This window comes from Nycticebus coucang, chromosome 10 (genome assembly GCF_027406575.1).
Source record: "Nycticebus coucang isolate mNycCou1 chromosome 10, mNycCou1.pri, whole genome shotgun sequence".
Classification (NCBI taxonomy): Eukaryota; Metazoa; Chordata; class Mammalia; order Primates; family Lorisidae; genus Nycticebus; species Nycticebus coucang.
Window position 1 is genome coordinate 113,739,321 of NC_069789.1, and position 25,317 is coordinate 113,764,637.

General features: G+C 44.9%; 1 protein-coding gene and 1 pseudogene across 3 annotated transcripts; one reads left to right on the forward strand and one right to left on the reverse strand.

Moving 5' to 3' along the window:
* The first annotated feature begins 10,712 nt into the window (after positions 1 to 10,712).
* LOC128596886 (sialic acid-binding Ig-like lectin 14) lies at positions 10,713 to 14,578 on the forward strand. 3 transcript variants are annotated; one of them, XR_008383161.1, is made up of 7 exons: positions 10,713 to 10,769; positions 10,848 to 11,225; positions 11,430 to 11,708; positions 11,994 to 12,038; positions 13,465 to 13,585; positions 13,692 to 13,827; positions 13,956 to 14,578. XR_008383161.1 is itself a non-coding variant. In XM_053606713.1 (6 exons), exons 1-6 carry the CDS (start codon positions 10,733 to 10,735, stop codon positions 13,996 to 13,998), a joined length of 918 nt encoding a protein of 305 aa, XP_053462688.1. In that variant the 5' UTR covers positions 10,713 to 10,732; the 3' UTR covers positions 13,999 to 14,578. The 3 variants fall into 3 exon arrangements, 2 of the variants coding, with proteins under 2 accessions (XP_053462688.1, XP_053462689.1); XM_053606713.1 differs by lacking the exon at positions 13,465 to 13,585; XM_053606714.1 differs by lacking the exons at positions 13,692 to 13,827; positions 13,956 to 14,578 and having other exon boundaries at positions 13,328 to 13,580.
* A 6,717-nt stretch (positions 14,579 to 21,295) lies between these two features.
* Positions 21,296 to 22,028, reverse strand: LOC128596557 (glutathione peroxidase 1-like; annotated as a pseudogene).
* Between the last annotated feature and the right edge of the window lie 3,289 nt (positions 22,029 to 25,317).

Consider the following 25,317-nt stretch of genomic DNA (forward strand, 5'->3'; position numbering starts at 1 on the left):
CTGGTCTCCTTTAATCTAGTATCTACAAGTAATTTTAATAGATTTTCTAACATCCAATCACACCAGTATTCTTAGGTAACATCCGTTTGGCCACAATATTTTTTTAATTACTGGAGGTTCCTATTTCTAGTTATCTAATTGGAATTTTCCCATCGATATTCATAGACTGATCTGTAGTCTTCTTTTTGTATTGCTATGTTTAGGCTTTTATGTTATACTGGTTCTCATAAATAATTGTGAAGCATTCTATTTTTCTCTTTAGTTTACATCGAACCCAAATCATCTCTTTGTTGGTAATTTTTTTTCTTGAGACAGAGTCTCATTACGTCACCCTCAGTAGAGTGCTGTGGCTTTATAGTTTACAGAAACCTCAAACTCTTGGGCTTAAGTGATTCTCTTGCCTCAGCCTCTCAAGTAGCTGGAATTACAGGTGCCCACCACAGCACCCAGCTATTTTTTTGTTGCATTTGTCATTATTTAGCTGGCCTGGGCCCAGTTCGAACCCACCAGCCCTGTTGTATGTGGCCAGTACCCTAACCACTGAGCTGAGCCTGTTTGTTGGTATTTTGAAATAATATAATTCTGGGCGGCGCCTGTGGCTCAGTGTTAGGGCACCGGCCCCATATACCAAGGGTGGCGGGTTCAAAACAGGCCCCGGACAAACTGCAACGAAAAAATAGCCGGGCGTTCTGGTTGTGCCTATAGTCCCAGCTACTTGGGAGGCTGAGGCAAGAGAATCGCCTAAGCCCAAGAGCTGGAGGTTGCTGTGAGCTTTGACTCCATAGCACTCTACGGAGGGCGACAAAGTGAGACTCTGTCTCTAAAAAAAAGAAAAAGAAGAAGAAAGAAAGAAAGAATATAATTCTGTCAATTTACATCAATATTACCAACCTGTTAAATATGTCCATCTCCTTTTGAAAATATTTTTGTAATTTATGTGTTGCTAAAAAAATCAGTGTATCCCACATTTTCTAGTTACCAGCAAGAAACTGAACAAGGACTTTTCTAGATAATTTGGTTCCTCCAGCGAACCCTCCAACTCATCATTTTCATCCTTTGGTCCTTTCCTCTGCATCCTGCCTGAAACGCCTGAACCTGAACTCTCCACCCACCACTGCTTTTTGCTTTCTGTGTGCCAAGTGTAGTATGTTATGCCTCTAATTCGACCTTAGTTTTTCCTTGTCATCATTTTCTTTTTAATTATTTCAGCTAGATTTTCTAGTTTCATTTTTATTCTGTTGCCATATTGCTTACCTCTTGTAAGAAAGTTTTCTTTAATTTCCTCATAAGTAGGGAGCAGTTAGTCTACTATCTTCCTTTGATACAGTTAATTACAATACTATTTTCAATTATTTTTCGTGCGATCTTATTTTTCTACTTTATTATTTATCAAAAATGTTATTGGCACAAGGACCTGGAACGTTGGGGAACTACACTGGAGGGGCTCTTGGACTCTCCACGATTTACCTTTGGACATGCGAATCTCGTCCAGCAGAGGGCACGCTTGGACCTTGTTTGGCTTAATGCCTCCTCTAGAGCTGGTGCCACTGTTGAAAAATTAAGTTAGAGAGTAAACCCTCTGCACGGAAAATTTTTCTTTGATGGGTCAAGGCATCTATTTTCCCGGGAGTTTCAAGATCAAGTCCCTATAAGACGCTCATGGAAAATGAGCATAGCGGCTTTGCTAAACAATGGGGCAAGTATGCTGACAAATGGCCCCTGAACTTTGACCTCACCGTGGGGGACGAACGCCGGGCGCTTGGTGGAAGAAATGCTGCAAAATAAAGCCGGGCAGCTCCTGCTTGGCCCCGGCTGGCAGCTGTCATGTGGACATGCCAGGTAGTCAACCATTTCAGGAGAATGAAGCATTCAGATGACTGGGAGATATATCTCCAAATCTCTAATTGTAATCAATGAATTACAAACATTTTAGAAAGCTGCATGTAAACTAAATACAACTATAAACTAAAACTTTTGGTGTGTGACACTAGATGTACTGTATGCTCTGAATAGTGACATTGTAAACACTTTCCCCCTAAGGTCTGGGGGAAAAGAGAGAGAGAAACAGAGAAGTGTGTTTATTATTACCACTTCTATTCAATTTTGTGATAAAATTACAAGAGGGTGCAGTGAAGCAGGAAGAAGAATAAAAGGCACAGTGATTGGAAAGACAGAAGTGAAACATCACTTTTTTTAATGACAAGATAGTGTACGTGGAAAATCCAAAATATCCTCTAAGCAAACTGTTGGAATTTTTATGAGAATTTAGCAGAGTAGCTGGATCTAAAGTCAACTATAGAAATCTTTTCTATGTCTATAGCAGCGATGATCAAAAACTTGAATTAAAAATATGGTATCTATATTTTAAAATAGCATCCTAAATCACAGTGTTCCTAAAAGTAAAACTAAGAAAACAGTTTCAAGACCCCTACACTGAAAACTAGAAAATATTATTGAGAGAAATTAAAGAAACCCTAAGGAACAGAGGTGTAGCCAGAGGTCCTCAAACTTTTTAAACAGGGAGCCAGTTCACTGTCCCTCAGACCGTTGAAGGGCCAGACTATAATTTTAAAAAAAACTATGAACAAATTCCTATGCACACTGCACATATCTTATTTTGAAGTAAAAAAACAAAACGGGAACAAATACAATCACACCGCCTCATGTGGCCCACAGGCCGTAGTTTGAGGACACCTGGGACCATGCTCATGGTTTAGAACATTGCTCAAAAGAGGACCGAGCTGCTGGGAGCTCAGGACTATTTCCTCCCAGGCCCATCTCAGTTTGGCAGGGGAAAGAAGGAAGTTTGCTGTCAGCCAAACGGACCAGGCATTCTTCATTTCAGTTAGTGATTTTGGTTTACAAAATCTCCTTGAAATCTTTCCTGGAGCTTCAATTTCTGGGCCTCATTACCCATCTGATCTTGCATGTTGTCTACCTTTTCCTTTAGAACCCTTCTATCGCAACCCCTAAGGCCCTGGTTTCGGCAGCTGCAGGAAGGAAGCAGGCGTGACACGGATTAGAAGTACAAGCTTGCAGGAGGCGGGCTAACCTTAAGTGCAGGGTAACCCACAATGACTATTTATTAAGGTTATACACAACAAGTGTGGAGAGTTAAAGTAATGACATACACAACGGGTGTTGAGAGTTAAGGTAATTACATATGAGGGCTGCATGCCTAAGGATTGCCACGTGCTCTTTCCTCACGTGTTTTTTCCCCACAACCCCCATGAAGAAGTACTAAGCATCAATGTTAACACATGCTTACTAGTGAGTGACCGATCTTATCTCATTCCGGAACACTGAGTTACTTGGGGGATTGCCCCCAAGTCACAAAACGTCTCTAGGCTTGCCAGGAGACTGTCCTGTTCTCAGCATTTCCTTTTAATGTGATAAGAATCAGAACTATCCTTTGCAAGCATGATGTCCATTCCTCTACACCCTTCACCTATTAGTCATTGTTATTTCAAATTCCCTGCATGATGATTTCAACTTCTGTGTTGTTCTGGTTCTGATGCTTGTTTTGTCTTTTCACACTGTAGTGGTGTTATTTCCTTTTACAAATAATAGTTTTATTTTATTATTTTTTTAAATTATTTTTTATTTTTAGAGACTGGGTCTCCTTCTGTCACCCAGGCTAGACTGCAATGGTGCAATCATAGCTCATTGTAATCTCAAACCCCTGGGCTTAAGCAATCCTTCCACGTAGTCCTCTGAAAGTGAGACTTTATTTTATAGAGCAGTTTTAGGTTCCCGGTGAAGTTGAGCAGAACATGCAGAGAGTTCCCATATTTCCTCCCTGTGGTTTGTTGTTTTTTGTCTTGTCTTGCTTTTCCTCTTAGCATGCCTTTCAATTTTTTAACTGAAAGCCATATACAGAGTAGGAACTGAGGATAAGTAACTTTTTTTTTTGAGACAGTCTCACTGTCACCCTGGGTAGAGTGCCATGGCGTCATAGCTCACAGCAAACTCAACGTCTTGGGCTCAAGTGATTCTCTTGCCTCAGCCTCCCAAGTAGCTGGGACTACAGGTGCCTGCCACAGCACCTGGCTATTTTTTTTAGAGACAGGGTCTCGCTTTAGCTCAGGCTCATCTCGAGCTCATGATCTCAGGCAATCTACCCACCTCGGCCTCCCAAATGCTGGGATTACAGGCATGAGCCACCTCACCCAGCCATAACTAACCTTTAATGTAAGGTTTTATATTAATCTGACTAGGATTCGAGCTGTTCAATGTTTTGAAAACATTAAAGGACATCAGACTCCTCTAGTTTTTATCTCCTCTGATGACTTTAGACTTCCCCAAGAACTATTCATCAAAGTCTGCATTTTGTTGCTCTTTTTTTTTTTTCTTCCCTGAGATAAGAGTCTTACTCTGTTACCCTGGGTGAAGTGCCATGGCATCGCATAGCTCACAACAACCTCAAACTCTTAGACTCAAGCAATCCTCTTGCCTCAGCCTCCCAAGTAGCTGGGACTACAGGTACCACCACAATACCTAGCCATTTTTAGAAATGGGGATCTTGCTCTTGCTCAGGCTGGTCTTGAACTCCTAAGCTCAGGCAGTCCACTTGCCTTGGCATCCCAAAGTCCTAAGATTACAGTGAGCCACCTCACCCGGCCTTGTAGTTCTTTTAATCTGTATTATTATACTAGAACCTTGTTAGTGTGGATGAAAGCAAGTATTCTATAATCTTACATATTATAATAGCTTCTTATGGCTGCTATAATAAACTACTACAAATGTAGTAATGAAACTCATAGGAATTTCTCCTTCTTGAGTTAGTCCATGCTCAGCGTCCGACAATTTGTCGAATTGACCATGTAAACATCCCTACCAGTTAGTGGCTCTAGCAGCTTCTGCGCCAGGTGATGAGTTGTAAGTCTTTGGATTTGCCAGACTCTCCATAGTTAGGGGGTGGCAGCTTGCGCTGTTACTTCCTCTGTTAATGTGTCCCCTAAAAGTTGTTGGTTCTCTGTTTGTTCAGTTTTTTATTATTGTAAGGATGAGTGTCAACTTCCAAGCTCTCTGCATGACAGAGTGAACCCAGAAGCCTTCTATGATATCATTTTTCTTCTTCTTTTGTACTTTTTTTTTTTTGAGTCAGAGTCTCACTCTGTCACCCGGGGTAGAGAGCTATGGCGTTGTCATAGCTCACAGCATCACAAACTCCTGAGCTCAAGTTATCTTCCTGTCTCAGCCTCTTTAGTAGCTGGAACTACAGGTGCCCACCACAACACCTGGCCAGTTTTTCTATTTTTAGTAGAGATGGGGGTCTTACTCTTGCTCAACTTCTGAGTTAAAGCAATCCACCCATATCAGCCTCTCAGAGTGCTAGGATTACAGACATGAGCCACCAGGCCTGGCCTTCATTTGTGTGTTTTTATTGGAGGCTGGCCCTTGCACTTCTACACTTACAGAATATTGTCTCCCCAACTTCTGAAATACGGCAAGAGTGTTGAGTTCACTCAATCCAGCAGGGGGAGTCCATGAGCTTCAGTTTCCTTTCCTTTCTCCAGGTGAGCTTGATCTCTGGGGCTAAGTCAAATTAGAGAGACATCCTACAGCCTTTGGAATTTTTGTTTCATGAGACCAGTGGCCCCTAAATAAAATCCCTCCATGGACAAAGCACTTTTGGTGAGTGAGTGAAATAGATGAGTGTAAGGAAAACAAGTGGGCAAGTATTCTGACTTTGACTTTAGTGGAGGGAGACAATAGCACAGGGTGGCGAGTGCAGCAAAGCAAACACAATCAGTTCTTGCTTGTCCTCAACTGATTGCGATAATGCCAGATCTCCCAGTTTTCCAAGAAAACCGAGGTTTCATGTTAGTGTGAGGTATCTCTCAATCTCTCTTGTAAGTTAATTGTTAAAATATTTCCTAAAAAGTTAGTTAACAATATTTCCAAGCCATTCCAGTCAAACAAAATGCAAATAGGAGCTGCACCTAGCCTGCTCAGTGGAAGCCAAATCAAGGGGAGAGAGATTCTTCACAAGTGCCTGGTTTTTCCTTTGGTCTGGAAGCCATTGCTGGTCAAGTGTGCATGCTATCCTGCTGTGGTTCACATCCAGGCCTTTCAAAACCTCCTCCCCAAACTTTAGCTTCACAACGTCCTACACATCCTCAGAAGTGTTCTCAGCTCCTTCTGTCCCACTTCAGTGCCATGCACATTTCAGAAAACCAGGGTGATATTCTCAGGGAGTTTTGCATTATGCAGACCAGAAGTCCCCAGATCCTGCAGCCCTCTGAGACTTTAAAATGTAGAGAAAGTAAGAGGGATCCCCATGCCACAGAAGTAGAATGAGTGAATCCCAAACTGCCCGTCTTGCATACTATTTGAGAGGATGACTGCTGCTGACAGTGTTCTCCTAATTGTCGTATGCCTGGTGATGTCCTTACCCTGCCCAGCATGGGAACAATCACCCCTTTCTTGCATTCCCCAGCACTATTAATCCAAGGGTATCATGGAAAACATACAAAAAGGTTGGGGGAGGCCGGGCATGGTGGCTCACGCCTGTAATCCTAGTACTCTGGGAGGCCGAGGCAGGTGGACTGCCTGAGCTCACAAGTTGGAGACCTGCCTGAGCCAGAGTGAGATCTCATCTCTAAAAATAGCCGGGCATTGTGGCAGGCACCTATAATCCCAGCTACTCAGGAGGCAGAGGCAAGAGAGTCACTTGAGCTCAGGAGTTTGAGGTTGCTGTGAGCTGTGACGCCATAGCATTCTACCGAGGGCAACAAAGTGAGACTCTGTCTCAAAAAAGACAAAACAAACATACAAACAAAAAACAAAACCAAAAAGTGTGGGGATAGCAGTGGGGAAATGGCCCCACAAAAAGACAAGCACCTTCAATGGGACATTACTCCCCACCATCCATCTCCCCCTCCACGGCGTATCAAACCCACTGTGTGTCCTCTGTCCTGTCGCTGATGGATCCCACCTCTCCAAAGAGAACACTAATTCCCACCCACCCCCCTCCACTACCACCAAGCCCATGGCCTTGGAAGTCTTCTCCCTCAGCCACAGCCTTAGAATTCCCATTATTTTATTATGCCAAGAATTTTTTTTTTTTTGGCAGTTTTTGGCCGGAGCTGGGTTTGAACCTGCCATCTCCGGCATATGGGCCGTCACCTTACTCCTTTGAGCCCACAGGCACCACCCTATGCCAAGAAATTTCAGCCTGTTCTTTGGCTCAGCTTTTAGACTAGTCCCAGGCTTTCTGTTTAGATACCTCAAAAAGGTGATTGATTTGCTTTGAAAACAAATATACAGGTGTTCCTCCTGAGATGAATTTTGTAGCTCTTTTTGAATGTGGAAAATTTCTCCACTACTATATTCAGTGGGAGACTGAATATACCTACAGACCCTGGCCAGATTAAATATATAAACTGACCCACAGTCTGGGGCAGCCGACCTGCTCTCTATAAGTCAGCCTCATAGGAAGCCAGACCATTAACTCTTAACAATCTGTCTAAGAAGCAAAACAATAACCCCTATAACAATTGGCCCCAAATGGCCAGGACTTGATTAGTAACTGAAGGCTTCCCTAATTTTTGTCCCCATGTCCAATGTAGGATGAATCAAAGAAAGTTCCTTTAACCCAATCACATGGGATCACTCTCACCCCTAATTGGGCCTTCTGCAGCTTCTCCAGACCAACAACCTTCAACCAGGCACACCTGAAGCCTTTTGTTCATTTACCACTCTAAAGGTTTCCATCCCTCTGCCTGCCTTGGGGTCCTTGCTAAATATAAGTGATGGTTGCTGACTCACTTGTCATAGCAACCTTGAGTCCTTAGCCTTTTGCCTACTCTTATTTGGTTGGTCTTATTTTATTTCTATAACTGATCTTGATCATTTTAATTTTATATAGATGGGCATCCCCCAGGATGGTTTTAAAAGCAGAAACATCCCATCCTTCCCAGACATTCATGGAAGGGTTGTGAACTGCAATATTGAAGTCAAGTTTTACGGGATCGCTTCTGGCAGCCCAGAGGCTGGTTAAGGGGATGTGGACATAGTGGTTATAGGAGAGGTTGTGTCAGGCAGAACTCTTTGGGGTACAAGTGAGATCAATCCAGCTCAAACTGGCTTAATGGGGGAAAAAGCCAAGTATGGACCCATTTAGTTGAAAACTTCTGAAATGCACTGGCTCCAGGGACAGTAGGTTGGTTGATGTCACCCAAATCCTTTTTCTTTGTTGTTCTTATTTATTTTATTTTTTTTTTTAGACAGAGTCTTACTATGTCACACTCGGTAGAGTGCTGTGGGGTCACAGCTCACAGCAACCTCAAACTCTTGGGCTTAAGCGATTCTCTTGCCTCAGCCTCCCAAGTAGCTGGGACTACAGGCACCCGCCACAACACCCAGCTATTTTTTATTGCAGTTGTTGTTTAGCTGGCCCGGGCTAGGTTCGAACCCTCCAGCCTCGGTGTATGTGGCCAGCGCCCTAACCACTGTGCTACGGGCGCCAAGCCTCCTTGCTAGTTTTGTTCTCAGGTGGACTATCACCCCCAACTTTATATCTCCTGGCTCAGGGATGCCAGGAGAAAGCTATTTTTCTTGAAGGAATTGAAAAAGTCCTGGAATTGAGATTCTTTAGAGGAAACTGGATGTGGGTCTGTTCATGTAATCAGCTGTGATGTCCTTGGTGATGAACTATGGGGACTGGTCAGTGTTGGTTCACATACTCAGCACCGAAGCAGAGGGTGAGGCTGATAATGGCAGAATAGCGGTGAGTAGTGGTCCTGGGGGAAACCAAGGGCAGTCAACAAACACACAAGTAGTAACACTGGAGGCACTGGAGGACAGGGCCATGAGGGACCCTGGATCCCTCTCAAACCTGGGAAATTTAGATATGCAGTGGAGGAAGTGAGGATGAGGGCAAGTTACAAGGTGTGTGGGTCAGAGGCAGGCTTGGACCTGGAGCTCTGATCCCGAAAAAGTGGTGCTGTGTTGCTATTTCCACAACTCAGAAACCCTCTGCAGGGCATATAAAGATCCAGGCTGGACTCTTTCCGTCAGCCCTGCTGTCTCCTGAAATTAGCCAGCCCAGCCTCTTCCCTACATGGGCCCTTTTCACCATGGAGACCTCTTAGAGAAACTTCCTTTCTGCTGAATCAGGGTTCGTAAGTCTACATGTTGTGGCTATGGAGGCAACTTCCATCCCACTCCCCATCTCTTCTGTGTTCCTGCTCTTCATAGATGAATCAGAGCTTGGGGTTAGAGAGTCCCAGGGCAGGCCTCTGCCGCCTAGGGTTACTTCTGCCCTCCCTGCTACTGACCAGGGCAACAGCCAGGGTGGGGAAGTAGGGGGGATCCCAGTTTGAATCTCAGTCCACTGGACAGAACCTGGGGAATGCAGGCACCTTCCCCTCTCTCTGGTATGTGGTCTGACTGATCTTTAGGTCCATGAAACACCCAATTCAAATTTCCCACATTCAAAATCCCCCCCCCAGGGCAGGTGTGACTTCAGTGCTCACCTTCCCTCTCTGAGTTTCTACCATCGTCTAGCTTTTATGTATTTATTTATTTTTTGGAGACAAAGTCTCTTACTCTGTTGCCCCAGGCTAGCATGCCCAGGCATCAGCCTAGCTCACAGCAACCTCAAACTCCTGGTCTCAGCAATCCTCCTGCCTCAGCTTCTTGAGTAGCTGGGACTAAGGGCACCAGCTCCCATACCTACCTATTTTTCTATTTTTAGTAGAGATGAGGTCTTGCTTTCCTCAGGCTGGCCTTGAACTCCTGAGCTCAAGTGATCCTCCCATGTTGTCCTCCCAGAGTGCTGGGATTACCACAGGAGCCACTGCACCTGCTGGCCTGTCATCTATTTTTGAAACACACCACACATGTTCCCACCTTGGGAATTTTAAATATGCCTGTCCCTTGGAATGGACCTTCTTTTTTTTCTTTATTTATTTTTTTGAGACAGAGTCACTTTCTCACCTTCGGTAGAGTGCTGTGACACCACAGCTCACAGCAACCTCCAACTCCTGGGCTTAGGTGATTCTCTTGCCTCAGCCTCCCGAGTAGCCAGAACTACAGGCACCCGCCACAATGCCCAGCTATTTTTTGTTGCAGTTTGGCCAGGGCCAGGTTCGAACCTGCCACCCTTGGTATATGGGGCCAGCGCCCTACTCACTGAGCCACAGGCACTGCCCAAATGGACCTTCTTTTGCCCAGATACTTGCACATTCATCCCCTCGCTTCCTTCATATCTTTACCTAAATGTCACCTTCTTCATGAGGCCTTCTCTGGCCATGTTTACAAATGTTTTAGCAGTCCTCAAGATTCCTCCTCTGTGTTCCTGTTTTGATATTTTTTTTCTTAGAATATGTCATTCTCTAGGAGACTGTGTATCCTAATTTTTATATTACATGCTTGTCTCCTCACTAGGAATTTTTACTCAGTTTGCTACCCTAAAACCTGATCCTTTGCTGTATCTTTGGCCCCTAAATGGGGCCAGCACAAGCAGGTATCTGAGAAGCTTTAGTTGAATGAGTGAATTCTCGGGGGTCACATCTATCCTAACTACTGCAGCCTCCACTGGGGTGGGAGACTGGATGATTTCTCATCCCCCCCATCCTCCAGTGGCATCAAGTTCCCCTTCTGTGAGGCCACAGCTGTGCTCACCCACTGGCTTCCTGTACAGACTCCCAGGCCCCGCCCCACATTCGGGTGTTTCCTTCCCTGACAGAAGGACTGGCCAGGGCTCAGGCCCGGCAGCACGGACATGCTGGCCCTGCTGCTGCTGCCCCTGCTGTGGGGGGGTGAGTGGGTTGAGGGGGTCAGGTGGGCATGAGTGTGGGGGGAGCTGCAGCTCCAGCTGAGCCTTTGTGTCCCCCTAGGGTCCCTGCAGGTGGACACAGGGTTCAAGGTACAAGTGCCGAATTCGGTGACCGGGCAGGAGGGCCTGTGTGTCCTCGTGCCCTGTTTCTTCTCCTTCTGGAGTCAGTGGTCTTCCTCTCCCCCACTCTACATCCACTGGTTCCGGGATGGGGACCACATATACTTTGATGGTGCTGTGGCCACAAACGACCCAGACAGAACAGTGAAGACACAGACCAGGGACCGATTCCTCCTCCGTGGAAATATCAGGAATGGAAACTGCTCCCTGAGCATCAAAAATGCCAAGATAGAGGACAGAGGGAGTTACTTCTTGCAAATGGAGAAAGAGAATGGTGCAAAATATAATTCTGAAGAGAGGGTGAATCTGCAGGTGACAGGTATGGCAGAGGCCCCAGGACAGGCCCCGGGGATGTGGAGACCCGGTATCAGAACAGGGACAGGACATTAGAATGTTCCCTGCTCAGGCCGTAGGTCGGGGGTGGTTAAAAGAGATACAGGACTCAGGGCCAGCTCAGGGCCTGAGGCCCTGCTCACTCTCAGTCACACTGTGGGCCTGGGGCGTCTCCCTCTGTCCTCCTCAGCCCTCACAGAGAAACCTGCCATCCACTTTCTGGAGCCTCTGGAGTCTGGCCACCCCACACAGCTGAGCTGCAGCCTGCCAGGATCCTGCCCAGGGGGACGGCCTCTCACGTTCTCCTGGACGGGGGGTGTCCTTCAGGCCCTGGACCCTGGGACCCTTCACTCCTCAGCCATCACCCTCATCCTGAGGCCCCAGGACCATGGCACCAACCTCACCTGTCAGGTGAAACTCCAAAACTCTCATGTGGCCACAGAGAAAACCGTCCAGCTCAATGTCACCTGTGAGTAGTGAGAGGGACAGCTGGGTTCCTTGGGCGTGGGAGTGAGGTTTGTGTGTGCGTGTGTGTGTGTGTGTGTGTGTGTGTAGGATGGAGAGAGAGAGAGAAAGAAGAAAAAACAGAGGAAACTCAAAGGTGGATCTAAGCCATGGAAGTCTGGGTGGTGAGTGGACTGGGAGGGCAGCCATCCCCACCTTCTCAGTTCTGGTGGTCCCTCCATGGGTCCCCCCAGGCCCAGGCCCATCCACTCCTCACCTCTGAAGCTGGGGCCATGTCTTTCCATCCCAGATGCTCCACAGAACCTCACCATCAGCATTCTCGGAAATGGCACAGGTGAGAAGACCCTCTCCTCTCCAGGCTCTGACAAGAGCCCTCTGTATGCTCAGGGCTCAGAATTGGGGTGGGGACCACCACCCAGTCCTTTGGCTACCTTCCACTCACCATGGCCTGGCCCTGGCAGTCCTAGCATTGCTTTTGGCTTTTCCCTTTTTTTTTTCCTCTCTTCAAATTTACTTTTAATTGTGGTAAACTATTCAGAGAATAAAATTTGTCATTTTAATCATTTTGAGGAGTACAGTTCTGGAGCGTAAGGACACTCAAATTGTTGTGCAATAGGTACAGCTCCTATTTTTATCTTGCAAAGCTGAAACTCTGTACCCCGTAATCAGCAGCTCCCTATTTTCCCTGTCCGCCAGCCCCAGGCCACCCCTACTCGACTCTTTGTGGCTGTGATTTGGGGCACTGCTCCCTCCTCCTGCATTTCTATGAGTCCCACCTCCTCTGACACACGCACTTGTCTCTGATGTGATCATCCTTTCCGGGACCTTTCCATGGTCCTACTCCCAATGTTCAGTCCCTTCCCCATTTCTCTCTTTCCTGGGCCACCCTATCCCTCTGCTGCCCTGTCCTGATGCCTCCCATAGCTTTATATCCAGCCCTTCCCTGAGCCACAGATCCACACACACAGCCACCTCCTGCCGGTGCCTCTCAACTAGCCTCTCCCCAGCCCGGTTACCCCCAGGGGGTTCTGGACAGAGCCAGAGAAACTCCCTCCTCACCAGCCGCACCTGGTGAGTGAAGCCAGTGAGTGGAGAGGTCACCACTCCACAGGTCACCGCCCTCTTTTCCCCCCATTGGCCTCACACTCAGCTCTAGTCTTGTCCTTCACAGGCCCACTGCCTCAGCCCTTCTCCAGCCCCCCACATCCTATCAGATCCCCCCAGCAGGGTCTTCCTAGACCATTGCTGGATCTGTTTCCCCTTCTCATAGCCCCCTCTGCTTTCCAGCACCCCAAGGACACAGCCCCGTCTGACCCTGCCTCCTCTCCCACCATTACTCTGTCTTTGGAGCTCCTCCCTGCTCAGGGGGCCGCATTCCCTCATCTGCCCAGCAGTCTCTGTTCTTAGAGCTGCCCCCCACTTCTCTTAGTGTCTCCTCATCCTTCCAGCTTTGGCCTAGCCCCGCTTCTTTCTGACCTGACTGCGGGCGTTACTACCCCTTCATCTGGGGACAGCTCCCAACACTCGCCCTGTGGGCTTGCCTTTCTCTTCCTGGCTCAGTGAGAGGGGAGAAGGGGAGACAGAAGTCAGCTTCACTCATCTTACTGCGCGTGTGTTACACAGCCCTGAAAGTCGTGAATGACAGTGTGTCCCTGCTGGTCCAGGAGGGCCAGTCCCTGCACCTGGTGTGTGTGGCTGACAGCAACCCTCCTGCCAGGATGAGCTGGTCCTGAGAGGGAAAATCCCTGAATTCCTCCCAGGTCGCAGAGTCAGTGACCCTGGAGCTGCCCCACATAGGGGCTGGAGATGGAGGGGCATTCACCTGCCAGGCTCAGCACCCACTGGGCTCCCAGCACCTTTCCTTGAGCCTCTCCGTGCAGAGTGAGTTGCAGGACTCATGATAGGGTGGGCAGCCTGGCCACGTGTTGGGGCTGTGGGAGGGGCTGAGGCCTGAGGACACAACCTTACCCTCTCTCCTCTTCCCCAGGAAGCCCCTCTGGCTGCGGATGTGTGACTGAGGAGCAGGAGGGCTCCTGGGCACTGCTCATCACCCTGATCAGGGGGGCCCTCATGGGGGCTGGCTTCCTCCTCACCTATGGCCTCACCTGGCTCTACTACACCAGGTGAGCAGGCTGCCTCCCTCCAAGGAAGCCAGGATCACCACCTTGAGTCCCAGGTGGGGTTGAGCTGTCCTGACCCACCTGGAGCTGGAATTAAAGTAGACAACTGATCTGAGATGTTGGCTCTGCAGGTGTGCGGGCCCCCAGGGAAGCAGCATTAGGAGGCCTGACTGAGCCCCTCTTTCTCAAGACAAAACTGAGATGTGACACCAAGCCCAGAAGCACAGATGCAAGGACATCACTGTCAGCTTCTTTCTGGAAACTCACATGCCACTGACTGCCCCTGGTTTCCCGCCTGCCCACACCCCACCTGCTATTCCCCAATCCTGATCACCCCCCTTCCTTGCCCTCCCACTCTTCTTCTTCTCTATCCCCAGCCCTGGGCAAGGAGTGAACTCGGAGTCTTATCCTCCTGTTACCCTACAGTTACCTTCTTAGCACTTGAGTTTTTCATCTCCTTAGCTTCTGTCAACATAGACGCAGATGCCCAGTGGAGTCATGGATGAGGCTTTTCTTTTTTATTTAAAGACTCTACCTTATTATAATTATTATAAAATCTGACAGCAACATTTTATTATAGGTAAAATTTTATTACACAATACAACATAAAAACTGATTTTACTATTTGATGCCTCCGTGGGAGTTTATAGAGCAACCTTATGTCTTAATCTTTTATTCTTTTTTGTTGAACATGTTTTATTTAAGGCTTTTTGTTTTTATTATGCATAAAGAAATAATCCAGCCTTCAATTGAATAAAACATGCAACTCTACAGTGTATAATTAAATGAATTTTTCACACATGTATATGCTCTTCTTTCCACCATCCAGATTCCTTCCAGCCCCACCTTCACCCCAAAAAAGTTTCCTGTGCTCTTGCCGGTCAACAGAATCCTGTATGGGCCACATTTTCTCTCTGTGTATGTGGATCTGTATCGTCAGCTTTTCTGTAAGTAGAGTCAAACATATGTACATCAGCACCTGGCTTCTTTTTCTCAGTATGTTTTTTCTGATTTATCCATGTTGTTTCATGAATCAATTGTTCATTTGTGGTTTGGGTATGTCTTTTGCCAAATTTGAGAAGTTTAAGACATTATTCAAATGTCTTTTTCTGTCCCATTCTGTCTTTCCTCTTCTTATGGGATTTTGATTACATGTTTGTAGACTTTTGTTTCTTGTTTCACAGACCCCTGATTCTCTGCTCCTGTTCATTTCATTTATTTTGTTCTCTTTCTTTTTCATTGGATGGTTTTCATTGATTTGTCTCTGCATTCAAGGGCTCTTTCCTCAGTCATGTGCTTCCTGCTATTAAGCTGATACAGTTTAACATGTTGGATACTGTATTATATTTTTCAGGCTTGAAGTTTTCATGTGCTCCTTTTAAATAAGAATTTCCTATATTACTGATGATATTTCCTATATTTTTCTTCGTTATGACTCCATTTTCCTTTACCTCCTTGAGCATATTCATAGCAGCTACTTTTACATTCTTTTTTTTGAAACAGAGTCTCACTTTGTCGGCCTCCATAGAGTACCCTGGTGTCACAACTCACAGCAACCTCAAACCCTTGGGCTCAAGCAATTCTCTTGCCTCAGCCTCCCAAGTAGCTGGGACTACAGGCACCTGCCATAACACCCAGCTATTTTTTTAGAAATGGGGTCCCGCTCTTTCTCATGCTGGTCTTGAACTCATGAGCTCAGGCAATCCACCTGCCTGGCCTCCCAAGTGCTACGATTACAGGCGTGCGCCAGCCCTCCTGGCCTACTTTAACATTCTTATCTGTTACTTCCATCATCTCGACCATCTCAGCACTGACCTTTGTGTATTGTCTTTCACTTTTCCCCTTTTCCAAGTGTTGTGGCCTTCAGAATTAGGTACTGTTTTCCTGTTTTGTTTTGTTTTTTATATGTTACATAATTTTGTATTGGCTCCTAAATGTTGTTAAGTGTTTTTTTTTTTTTTTTAAGCAGGCAAATTATTTGGTTCAAGCCAAATTGCAAACTATTCCTTTCCTGTGATGGCTGAGAGCTCATGTCTCATTAAACCCTCTTCCTGCCGTGCTTGTGGTATACACTGCACATGCATGGTTCTGAGGTCAGCCAGAGACTCGGGAGGAGTTTATACCAGAAGTTGGAGTCCCTCTTCTTTAGTATTCTCCTTCTTAGAATTCTCACCAGTGTTCCTAGCTGCCCTGGACTTCATCCACAGTTCCTCAGTCCAGAAAGATGGATGCATTTCTGTTAGTGTTTTAGCAGCCCTGCTCTACACTGTGGCTCTGGCCCATCATTGGAACAAAGCTATTTATTTCTTGGTCTCTTCCCCCTAAATTTGATTCCTCCCCAAAATCTTTTCTTGTCTTTCTTTCTTTCTTTCTTTCTTTTTTTTTAGACAGAGCCTCAAGCTGTCGCCCTGGGTAGAGTGCTGTGGCATCACAGTTCACAGCAACCTCCAACTCCTTGGCTTAAGTGATTCTCTTGCCTCAGCCTCCCAAATAGCTGGGACTACAGGAGCCCTCCACAATGCTTGGATATTTTTTGGTTGTAGTTGTCATTGTTGTTTGGCAGGTCTGGGCTGGATTCGAACCATCCAGCTCTGGCGCCTTAGCCACTTGAGCTACAAGCACCGAGCTTCCTTCCCTTCCCTTCCTCAGAAAGTCTCACATTATCATCCTTGGTAGAGTTCTGTGCTGTCATAACTCATAGCAACCCCAAACTCCTGGGATCAAACAATCTTCCTGCCTCAGCCTCCCAAGCAGCTGGGACCACAGGCACCTGCTACAATGCCCGGCTATTTTTAGAGATGGGGGTCTTGCTGGCCTCCACCTCCCAGGGTGCTAGGATTACAAACATGAACCACCACTCTCTTTTTTAAAAAGTAAATTTATTTCAGGTTAATGTGAGAGTATAAGCAACGAGGTCAAAATATTTGATTTTGTTAGGCAGAGTCCTGCTTGTGGTTATGTCCCATACACACAAGCTGTGCCAATCCCTCCGCCCCATGCCCATTCAGTGAGAGTACCCCAAACCCCGCTCCCTGCCCCCAACTTGAAATGGAATGCATTTTTCACCTATGTGGCCATGCATCAGATCGTCTAATGCCTTCATATTAGTATTGAGTCCACTGGATAATTGCTTTTCCATTCTTGTGATACTTTACTAAGAAGAATGTTTCAACTCCATCCAGGATATTATAAAAGATAAGAACTCACCATCTTTCATGGCTGAATAGTATTCCATGGTGTCCATGTACCACAATTTGTTAATCCATTCCTGAGTTGATGGGCATTTAGGTTGTTACCTCGTCTTGGTGATTGTAAATTGAGCTGTGATAAACAATCTAGTGCAAATGTCCTTATGAGAAAATGATTTTTTTTTTTTCTGGGTGGATGCCTAGTAGTGGGATTGCAAAGTCAAATGGGAGATCTAATTTGAGATTTTTGGGGACTCTCCATGCTTCTTTCCAAAGAGGCTGTATTTGTTTGCAGTCCCACCAACAGTGTAAGAGTGTTCCCCTCTCTCCACATCTACACTGGCATCTGCAGGTTTCGGACTTTGTGATGTGGGTTAATTTTACTGGTGATCTCTCAGAGTGGTTTTGATTTACATTTCTATGATGATTAGGGATGATGAGCATTTTTTCATATGTTTGTTAGCCATTCGTCTGTCTTCCTTAGAGAAGGTTCTATTCATGTCTCTTGCCCAGTGATTTATGAGATTGTTAGCTTTTTTGTTGTTGATTAACTTGAGTTCTCTGTAGAACCTAGTTATCAAGCCTTTGTCTGATTTGTAATATGCAAATATCTTTTCTCATTGTGTAGGTTGTCTGTTTGCCTTGGTTGTTGCCTCCTTAGCTGTACATAAGCTTTTCAGTTTAATTAAGTCCCATTTATTTAGTTTAGTTGGTGTTGTAATTGCCACAGAAGTCTTCTTCATAAAATCTTTCCCCAGGCCAATATTTCTTTTCCCACTCTTCTCAAGTAGTCTTTTTTTTTTCCCATTAAAGGTTATAACTTGCAAGGATTTTATTGTTGTAGTTGTTGTGGAAGATTCACTCTGCTAGGAGCTTACTCTCATAGTATTTTCATACTAGAAGCACAACTCCCACTCCTTCACGTTTAAAGATAACTTCCTAATATTTGGAATTTTAGCTTTGCATCTATTCCTTTTCATATTTTACAGATGTTATTTTACTGTTTGGGGGAAGTTTCAGTTTTCTTGGGACACGTAAGATGTAAGTTTCTAATTGCAGTTTCATCCAAGGTAATATCTTTTTATGACTTGCTGCTTTTACAATTCCTTCAGTCTTCTTTTCCCATAAATTTGTCTTTGATATACTTCAGGTTTTTTCTTTTTACATTCTCTAAGAGCACATAGCAAAGAGAGCATAATATTTCCTTCTGTTAAATGTGCTTAAACTCTTGATATACTCTATTAATTTATTCAGTAATGTAATTTATGTGTCCCCCCAAATTCATATATTGAAATCTTGATATGGAAGCTGATAGCATTAAGTGGTGAGCCTCTCAGGAAGTGATTAAATCATTATGGCTTTGCCTTCATGAATGGGATTAGTGCCCTTATAAAAGAGATTGAAGGAGTGTGTTTGTTCCTTCCACTGTGTGAGGACACCACACAAGGTACAGCTATGAAGCAGAGATTCTCACTAGACTCCAAATCCCCTGGCACCTTGCTCTTGGACTTCCCAGCCTTCAGAACTTGGAGAAATATCATCTGTTTCTAAACTATCCAGTTTACAGTATTTTGTCATAGCAGCCCAAATGGACTAAAGCAATTTACTTATTTTTTTCTATGTTTTTTCCTTCTTTATTGTTTATATAATTTTTATTGCAGGAGGGAGGCTGGACCACTTGCCACAGCAATGACGGGAAGTGTAGCAACATAAAAGGGGCAGTTCCAGTTATTCACTGACATGAGGAAATGCCTGCTGTTCCCGTTTTTCATGGAAAGTTGACCTTCCATAATAGTTTAAGAGACTTCTCAATATTTAAATACTGGAAACTAATTTATAGATTCCAACACTTATAAATATTTATAATTTTTTATGATCAGTAATCATTACAGGAATGCAAATCAAAACCATTAGGAGATAACACTTGACACCCTTTAGGATGATTGGTATGAAACAAAACAAAACTAGATGATATCAATCATTGGTAAAGATGCAGAGCGACTAGAACTCTGTGCATGCTTGTAGGAATGTAAAATGGTGCAGTGACTATGGAAAATGGCATGGCAATTCTATCCACAAAAACTTAAACATAAAATTACTGCATGATTAAGCAATTCCATTTCTGAGCACATACCCAAAGAATTGAAAGCAGGAACTAGAACAGATATTTGCACACCAATTTTCCTAGCAGCATTACACACATAGCCAAATTGTGGAAGCAACCTAAGCGTCCATTAATGGATAAGGATAAACAAAGTGTAGTACATACGTCAGATAAAATATTATTCATCCTTGAGATTGAAGGAAGTTCTAACAAATTTTTCAGCATGGATCACTTAGAATACATCCTGCTAAGTAAAATAAGCTAGACCCAACAGGATAAATGTTGCATGATTCTAATTATGTAAGGTACATAGAGGAATCAAATTCATTGACAACCAGAAAATGGAGTGATGGTTACCAAGGGCTTGGATGAGGTAGAAATGGAGAGTTAGTGTTTAATGGGCACAGAGTTCCAGTTTGGGAAGATGAAAGGTCCTGGAGGTGGATGATAGTGATATTTGCACAGCAAAATAAACATTTAGTGCCACTTAAAAATGACACTAAATGATAAACTTTGGGTTGTGCATTATTTTTCTAAAATAAAATGTTTTTATAAACACTTTAAGTCAAATATAATAGAGATACAAGCTAGATTTACCTGTTCAATGGAAGCCCAATTGAAAAAAAAAAAAAGATTTGCTAGCCACCTGTGTTTTCTCTTGGTACACACCTCTTCTTTTTGGAAGCTTTCCTAATTGCTTCCACATGCTTCTTGCCTCGCTGAATGATATATTGTGACACAGGGGCTGTAGTTTTGTTCCTAGGTCCTTCTGTTTCAATTTTGTTCAAATTGTACTGTGCCAGGCTGATACATAACTTCCAAGACTGTAACAGGAAGTTTTCTGTTTATGGTAAAAAATAGTAGTCCAATAATTCTGCAGCCTGTTCAGATCTGAATATCCACAGAAAGTAACTACATCTCCCATTCTTAATAATTACATAGCCCCCAAAGCTGCCAACTCACCACAGAACTGAGGGTTCCTCAGGGTAATGGATCACTGCACATGCAAGCTAGTGTCCCTTTCCTTTAACAAAAGAACAAAGACGTCCTTCTGACATTTCTCCACACTTCATACAAGTGTATTTTGTCCAACACTCTTCATTTAAGTTTTGGGGACAGCAGAGAGAAATGACTCTTCAGGACAGAAAGCAGATCATATTGAATACTAGACATCATGTTGCAAAATTCATCATCCATCCCTCTCCAGAACACCTTTTTTTTTTTTTTTTATTGTTGGGGATTCATTGAGGGTACAATAAGCTAGTTACACTGATTGCAATTGTTAGGTAAAGTCCCTCTTGCAAAAATGGAGAAGCATGAATCCAGAACACCTTTTACTGGATGTCTCTCTGCTGTTACCTTGCTGTTGTGACCAAGAGGACATCTCCCAAATCCTCACCTCATTGTCACCGACTAGCACTTTTAACAATGTTTTCTCTCCTCCACAAGGGGGAAGCCTATAGTTCATGTTACTTTATTATTCTCTGTCGTTTTAGCTTCCTCTTTATCAAAGCCTCCAAAAGTTTATGCATTCAAAATTACCATTAGTAATTCTATGTGGGGCCAGGTGTAGGGGCTCATGCCTGTAATCCAGGCACTCCGGAAAGTCGAGGTGAGAGCATCACTTGAGCTCAGGAGTCCGAGACCAGCCCAAGCAAGAGCAAGACCCCATCTCTAGTAATTAAAAATAGAAAAACCAGCAGGGCATTGTGGTGGGTGCCTGTAGTCCCAGCTACCCAGGAGGCTGAGGCAGGAAGACTGCTTGAGCCCAGGAGTTTGAAGTTGCTGTGAGCTATGATGGTCACAGCACTCTACTCAGGGTGACAGAGTGAGCTGTGTCTCAAAGAAAAGGAAAAAAAAAGTAATTGTATGTGATGTGAATTTTAGCTGAATAAAAATACTATCATAAGGTGTTTTGAAAAAATAATATACACTCTTATCTTTCTGAGGTGAACTGTGTATCCCTTCTGGAATATAAAAATGTTTGCTTGTTTCCCCCAACTTAGTAGCTTGCGTTAGTTTACCTTTTTTTTTTTTCCTGACACCCAGCACTTTATTAGTGAGACAACTCATCTTGGTCTGGCAGAGGGGAGGCTGAGATGGACAGTACCAGGCGCCCATCTCAGGGAGTTTTCTCGGGCATCAGATGTTCCCCAACGCAGGTTTAGAGGCGACACTATCATGGATGAAACCGCCAGAGAGCAGCGCTGCCAGGGCCAGGCAGGGGGCGCAGGCAGCCCGTCTCCTCGGGACAGCAGGCTTCCAGGTCCGGCTCGAGGTCGATGGTTGGAAAGCGACGGCTGTACCTGCGCACGGGCACCTGGTCAGGACCCACCAGGAACTTCTCAAAGTTCCACGCAATGTCGTTGCGGCACATCGGAGACCAGGTGATGAACTCGGGGTCAGTATGAGTGCGGTGGTGTCGTCGCTGGGCGCTGGCTGGGCTTCCCGCAGAAAGGCAAAGAGCGGGTGCGCCTTCGCACCATTCACCTCGCGCTTCTCGAACAGAGGCAAATTGGCTTCGAACCCTCTGCCGGGTCAGATGTACTTGAGGGAATTCAGAATCTCTTGGTTCTTGGTGTTTTCCTGATGCCCAAACTGGTTGCACGGGGAGCGAAGCACGACCAGGCCTCGGGGTCCGAGGCGCTGCCGCATGTGGTTCATCGCGGTGCAGTCCCGGACAGTGGTGCCTCCGAGGGGCGCCACATTCTCCACCAGCAACACCGTGCCCGGCAGGGCACCCAGGCTCAGAGGCTCCCAGCCGGCCCGCGGGCGCGCCGAGAAAGCGCACACGGGATTGGGCGGCAGCCGCTAGCCGAGCAGCACCCATGCTGTCGGAGTCCAGGAAGCCAGGAAGGAACTTCGGACCAGGGCAACTCGGATTATTTTACTTTTAATAGGATGAATGAACATCGTGCCCCATTGTGGTCCAGCGTGGCCCCTTCCTTGCTCTTGCGGCCCAGCTTTTCCGGTTGAGGTTATGTGGAAATTTCCTTTCCTGCCCTTCTGTCTATACCTGTGGCTTTGGTTGCAATTTTCTCTCACCTCATCCACCCCATCTGTTCCTTACTCCTAATAGAGTACATGAGTTAGGAGAAAGAGGCTACCCCTCAGAAACATCTGGAATCTCCAGTTTGAGAGATGCCCCTAGTGTTGAATGGGACAAAGGCCAGAGAGGACCAGGTAGGAGTTGGGGTTGACACTGCAGGTATCTCTGTTACTCATCCCAAGGAACAAATGATCTGATGCTCTCTCTGTGCCTTTTCCTACACCTGGGACCATGAAATCCTAAAGCATGTCCCTGTAGCCAAGCACACCCATGGCGTGGCTACAATGGTTTGTGCTCTACTGACCACACATGAACATGATGAAAACACAAAATGTAATCCCTAAGGTCAATGTCACCTTCTCAGTTTTCCCCAGGGCAAGGACTGCTCTCTGAGCACCAGGAGATTCCAGATGGGTGTTGCTGGTGGGAGATATATCTTAAGAGGATGTGTGTAATGTCTACTCGTTTACCTAAGGAGTCATTGTGACAATGGCAGGAGCATCAGTTCTCCAAGAGTGGGCGACAGAGGTGGAGCCTGAGTGAGACTCCCGGTTACTCATGGCTTGGAAGGGACCTTGGAGCCAAATGGAGTAGAACTACTCATATCATTAGTTGTATACGGCTAATTAATATGTGATTATTGATTACAATGGATCAATATTAATTAATTTATTGTTACTAATTAATTAAAACCTCATGTCCTGGTGATATTCTGCTCTGTTATCTAATAACGTTTCTATTGTTTTATCTCTCATATTTAGATCTTCAAGCCACTTGAGGGAAAAACGCAAGTTCCCTAGCATAAGAAGAAATATGGTGCTGTGCTTATTGGAGTTCTGAACAAAATTGTTACATAATTTATTAAGCAAATACCAAAAGATGGTCACAGGGCACACGAGATGGACCTCAGCACTTTCTTAGGGCACAATCAACCAGTGTTGACCAGCCCTAATTGTTTTAGAACTGCTTTAGCTGCCCTAACCCTAACCCTAACCTTACCCTAACCCTAACCCTAATGATTACCTTTTATGTAATCATTATACTAAAATCTCCACCCAGTGGGAAATTACATTTATAACACCATAAAATAACATGGGTTGTGCATGACAGTGCGTGGTAATTATACTGCACATGCCTGCTTTGTTTCAATGAGAACATGATGACAAAATGCAAAAGCTGTCCCTCGTTGAGAAGGCACTAAGAGCCCTGTGTTGACCAGGAATAAGTGCCCTTGTAAGTAACCTCAAACGAACCAGTCTAACTCACCAAGCTGGTCTTGTCTGAATTATTCTTTAATCTCTTAGTTCCATGTCAGTTTGAGGGGTAGTATTCCAGACTGTCCCAGAATTTTCCCAAAACATTTGTACATTCTCATGCATGGTGTGAGTGAGGGGCCCAGTTTCATTTGATTGCATGTTGCTCACATATATTATTGAAAAAAATCTATCACTGGACGGTGCCTGTGGCTTAGTGAGTAGGGCGCCGGCCCCATATACTGAGGCTGGCGGTTTTGAACCCAGCCCCCGCCAAACTGCAACAACAACAAAAAATAACTGGGCATTGTGGCAGGTGCCTGTAGTCCCAGCTACTGGGGAGGCTGAGGCAAGAGAATCACCTAAGCCCAAGAGCTGGAGGTTGCTGTGAACTGTGACACCATAGCACTCTACCGAGGGCGATAAAGTAAAACTCTTGTCTGTAAAAAAAAAAAAAGAAAGAAAGAAAAAATCTATCACTTACCACTCTTCTATATCCCCTTCTCTATCACACAGGATGTTTCTGGTGGTTGAGGACTATTTTTAGGATCCCTATTTTGTTCCATAGTGCATTGGTTTGTTCCTGTGTCAATACAACATGGTCATATTTTCTGTAATGTTGTAATATATATCACTAGGATTTAGAGCTACTCATTGTTCTTTACAATTGTCTTGACTATACTTGGAAATTTCTACTTCAATATAAATTTCATAACAGAGTTAGTAAGTTGCACAGAAGTCACCTTTAAGCTCGTGTGACATATTGCTCTGACTCTGTAGATCCATTTGGGTAAAATTGATTTATATGATATTGTTTTCAAAACCATTAACATGGCTCTTTTTCAACGTGTTTATATCTTCAGTATTCTTCAATATTGATTTATGATTTCCTCAACAGAGGCGGCACACTTTGGATTTTTGTTAGATGCATCTCTGAATAGTTAGGTATATTCTAGGTATATTGTAATTTTCGAAGCGATTGTCAATGGCACCTTTTGTAAAATTTTATTTTTGTTTATGACTGTGATGTGGAAATATAATTGCCTTGGTAGTGCATTTAATCTCTAGCAGCCTTGCTAGACCCTATTTGGGGAAAACACTTAAACTGTGTTTTTTCCTAAATTCTATACCACAACAATTGTTAACACAGAAGGGGTTAGGGTGAAGTGGCTCACACCTGTAATCCTAGCACTCTGGAGGCCAAGGTGGGTGGATTGCTTGAGTTCACAAGTTCAAGATTAGCCTGAGCAAAAACTTGAGACCCTGTCTCTACTAAAAAAAAAAGAAGAAGAAGAAGAAGAAAAACGAGGCAAGAGGATCTCTTGAGCCCAGGAGTTGGCTGTTGCTGTGAGCTATGATACTATAGCACTCTACCCAGGGTGATAGCTTGAGACTCTGTCTCAAAAAATAAACGAACAAAAAAAAACACACACAGAAGAAAATTTCTGTAACTAAATGTGTGTGGGTTTTCCCCTCACACATCAAGCAATGGACACCACCTAGGTGTCCTCTAATTAAATTCTGAAGCTACTATTTGGAGGTAGTATCAGGTTTCACATGGTGAGGATTCAGTTTCCAAAACCCTCTTCTTCCTACCAATTGAGAGTCCAGGCCTCTGGAAGGACCAACTGGCTTTAAGTTGGGGTTTTCAAGATCCCCTCTTTGGGTTTGATTAATTTGTTGGCACAGCTCAAAGAAATTCAGGGAAGCACATTTACTGGCTTATTATAAAGGATAATGTAAAGGATACATGTAAAGAGATGGGCAGGGTGAGGTATGGGGGGAAAACAGGATGTGGGAGAAGAGGGAGAAGAGGAATTCTATCAAACGGCAACAAATGATTAATTACTAAAGAGAATGTCTGGCTCAAGAAGCAGAAATTACTTGTAGATAGCTTTG

Bases quoted from the DNA above. Each gene is read 5' to 3' on its own strand.
- LOC128596886 (XM_053606713.1), top strand. From the start codon at position 10,733: ATGCTGGCCCTGCTGCTGCTGCCCCTGCTGTGGGGGG. The intron at 11,226-11,429 runs GTATGGCAGAGG...TGTCCTCCTCAG, and splicing joins GGTGAATCTGCAGGTGACAG to CCCTCACAGAGAAACCTGCC. The intron at 12,039-13,691 runs GTGAGAAGACCC...CCTCTTCCCCAG, and splicing joins CATTCTCGGAAATGGCACAG to GAAGCCCCTCTGGCTGCGGA.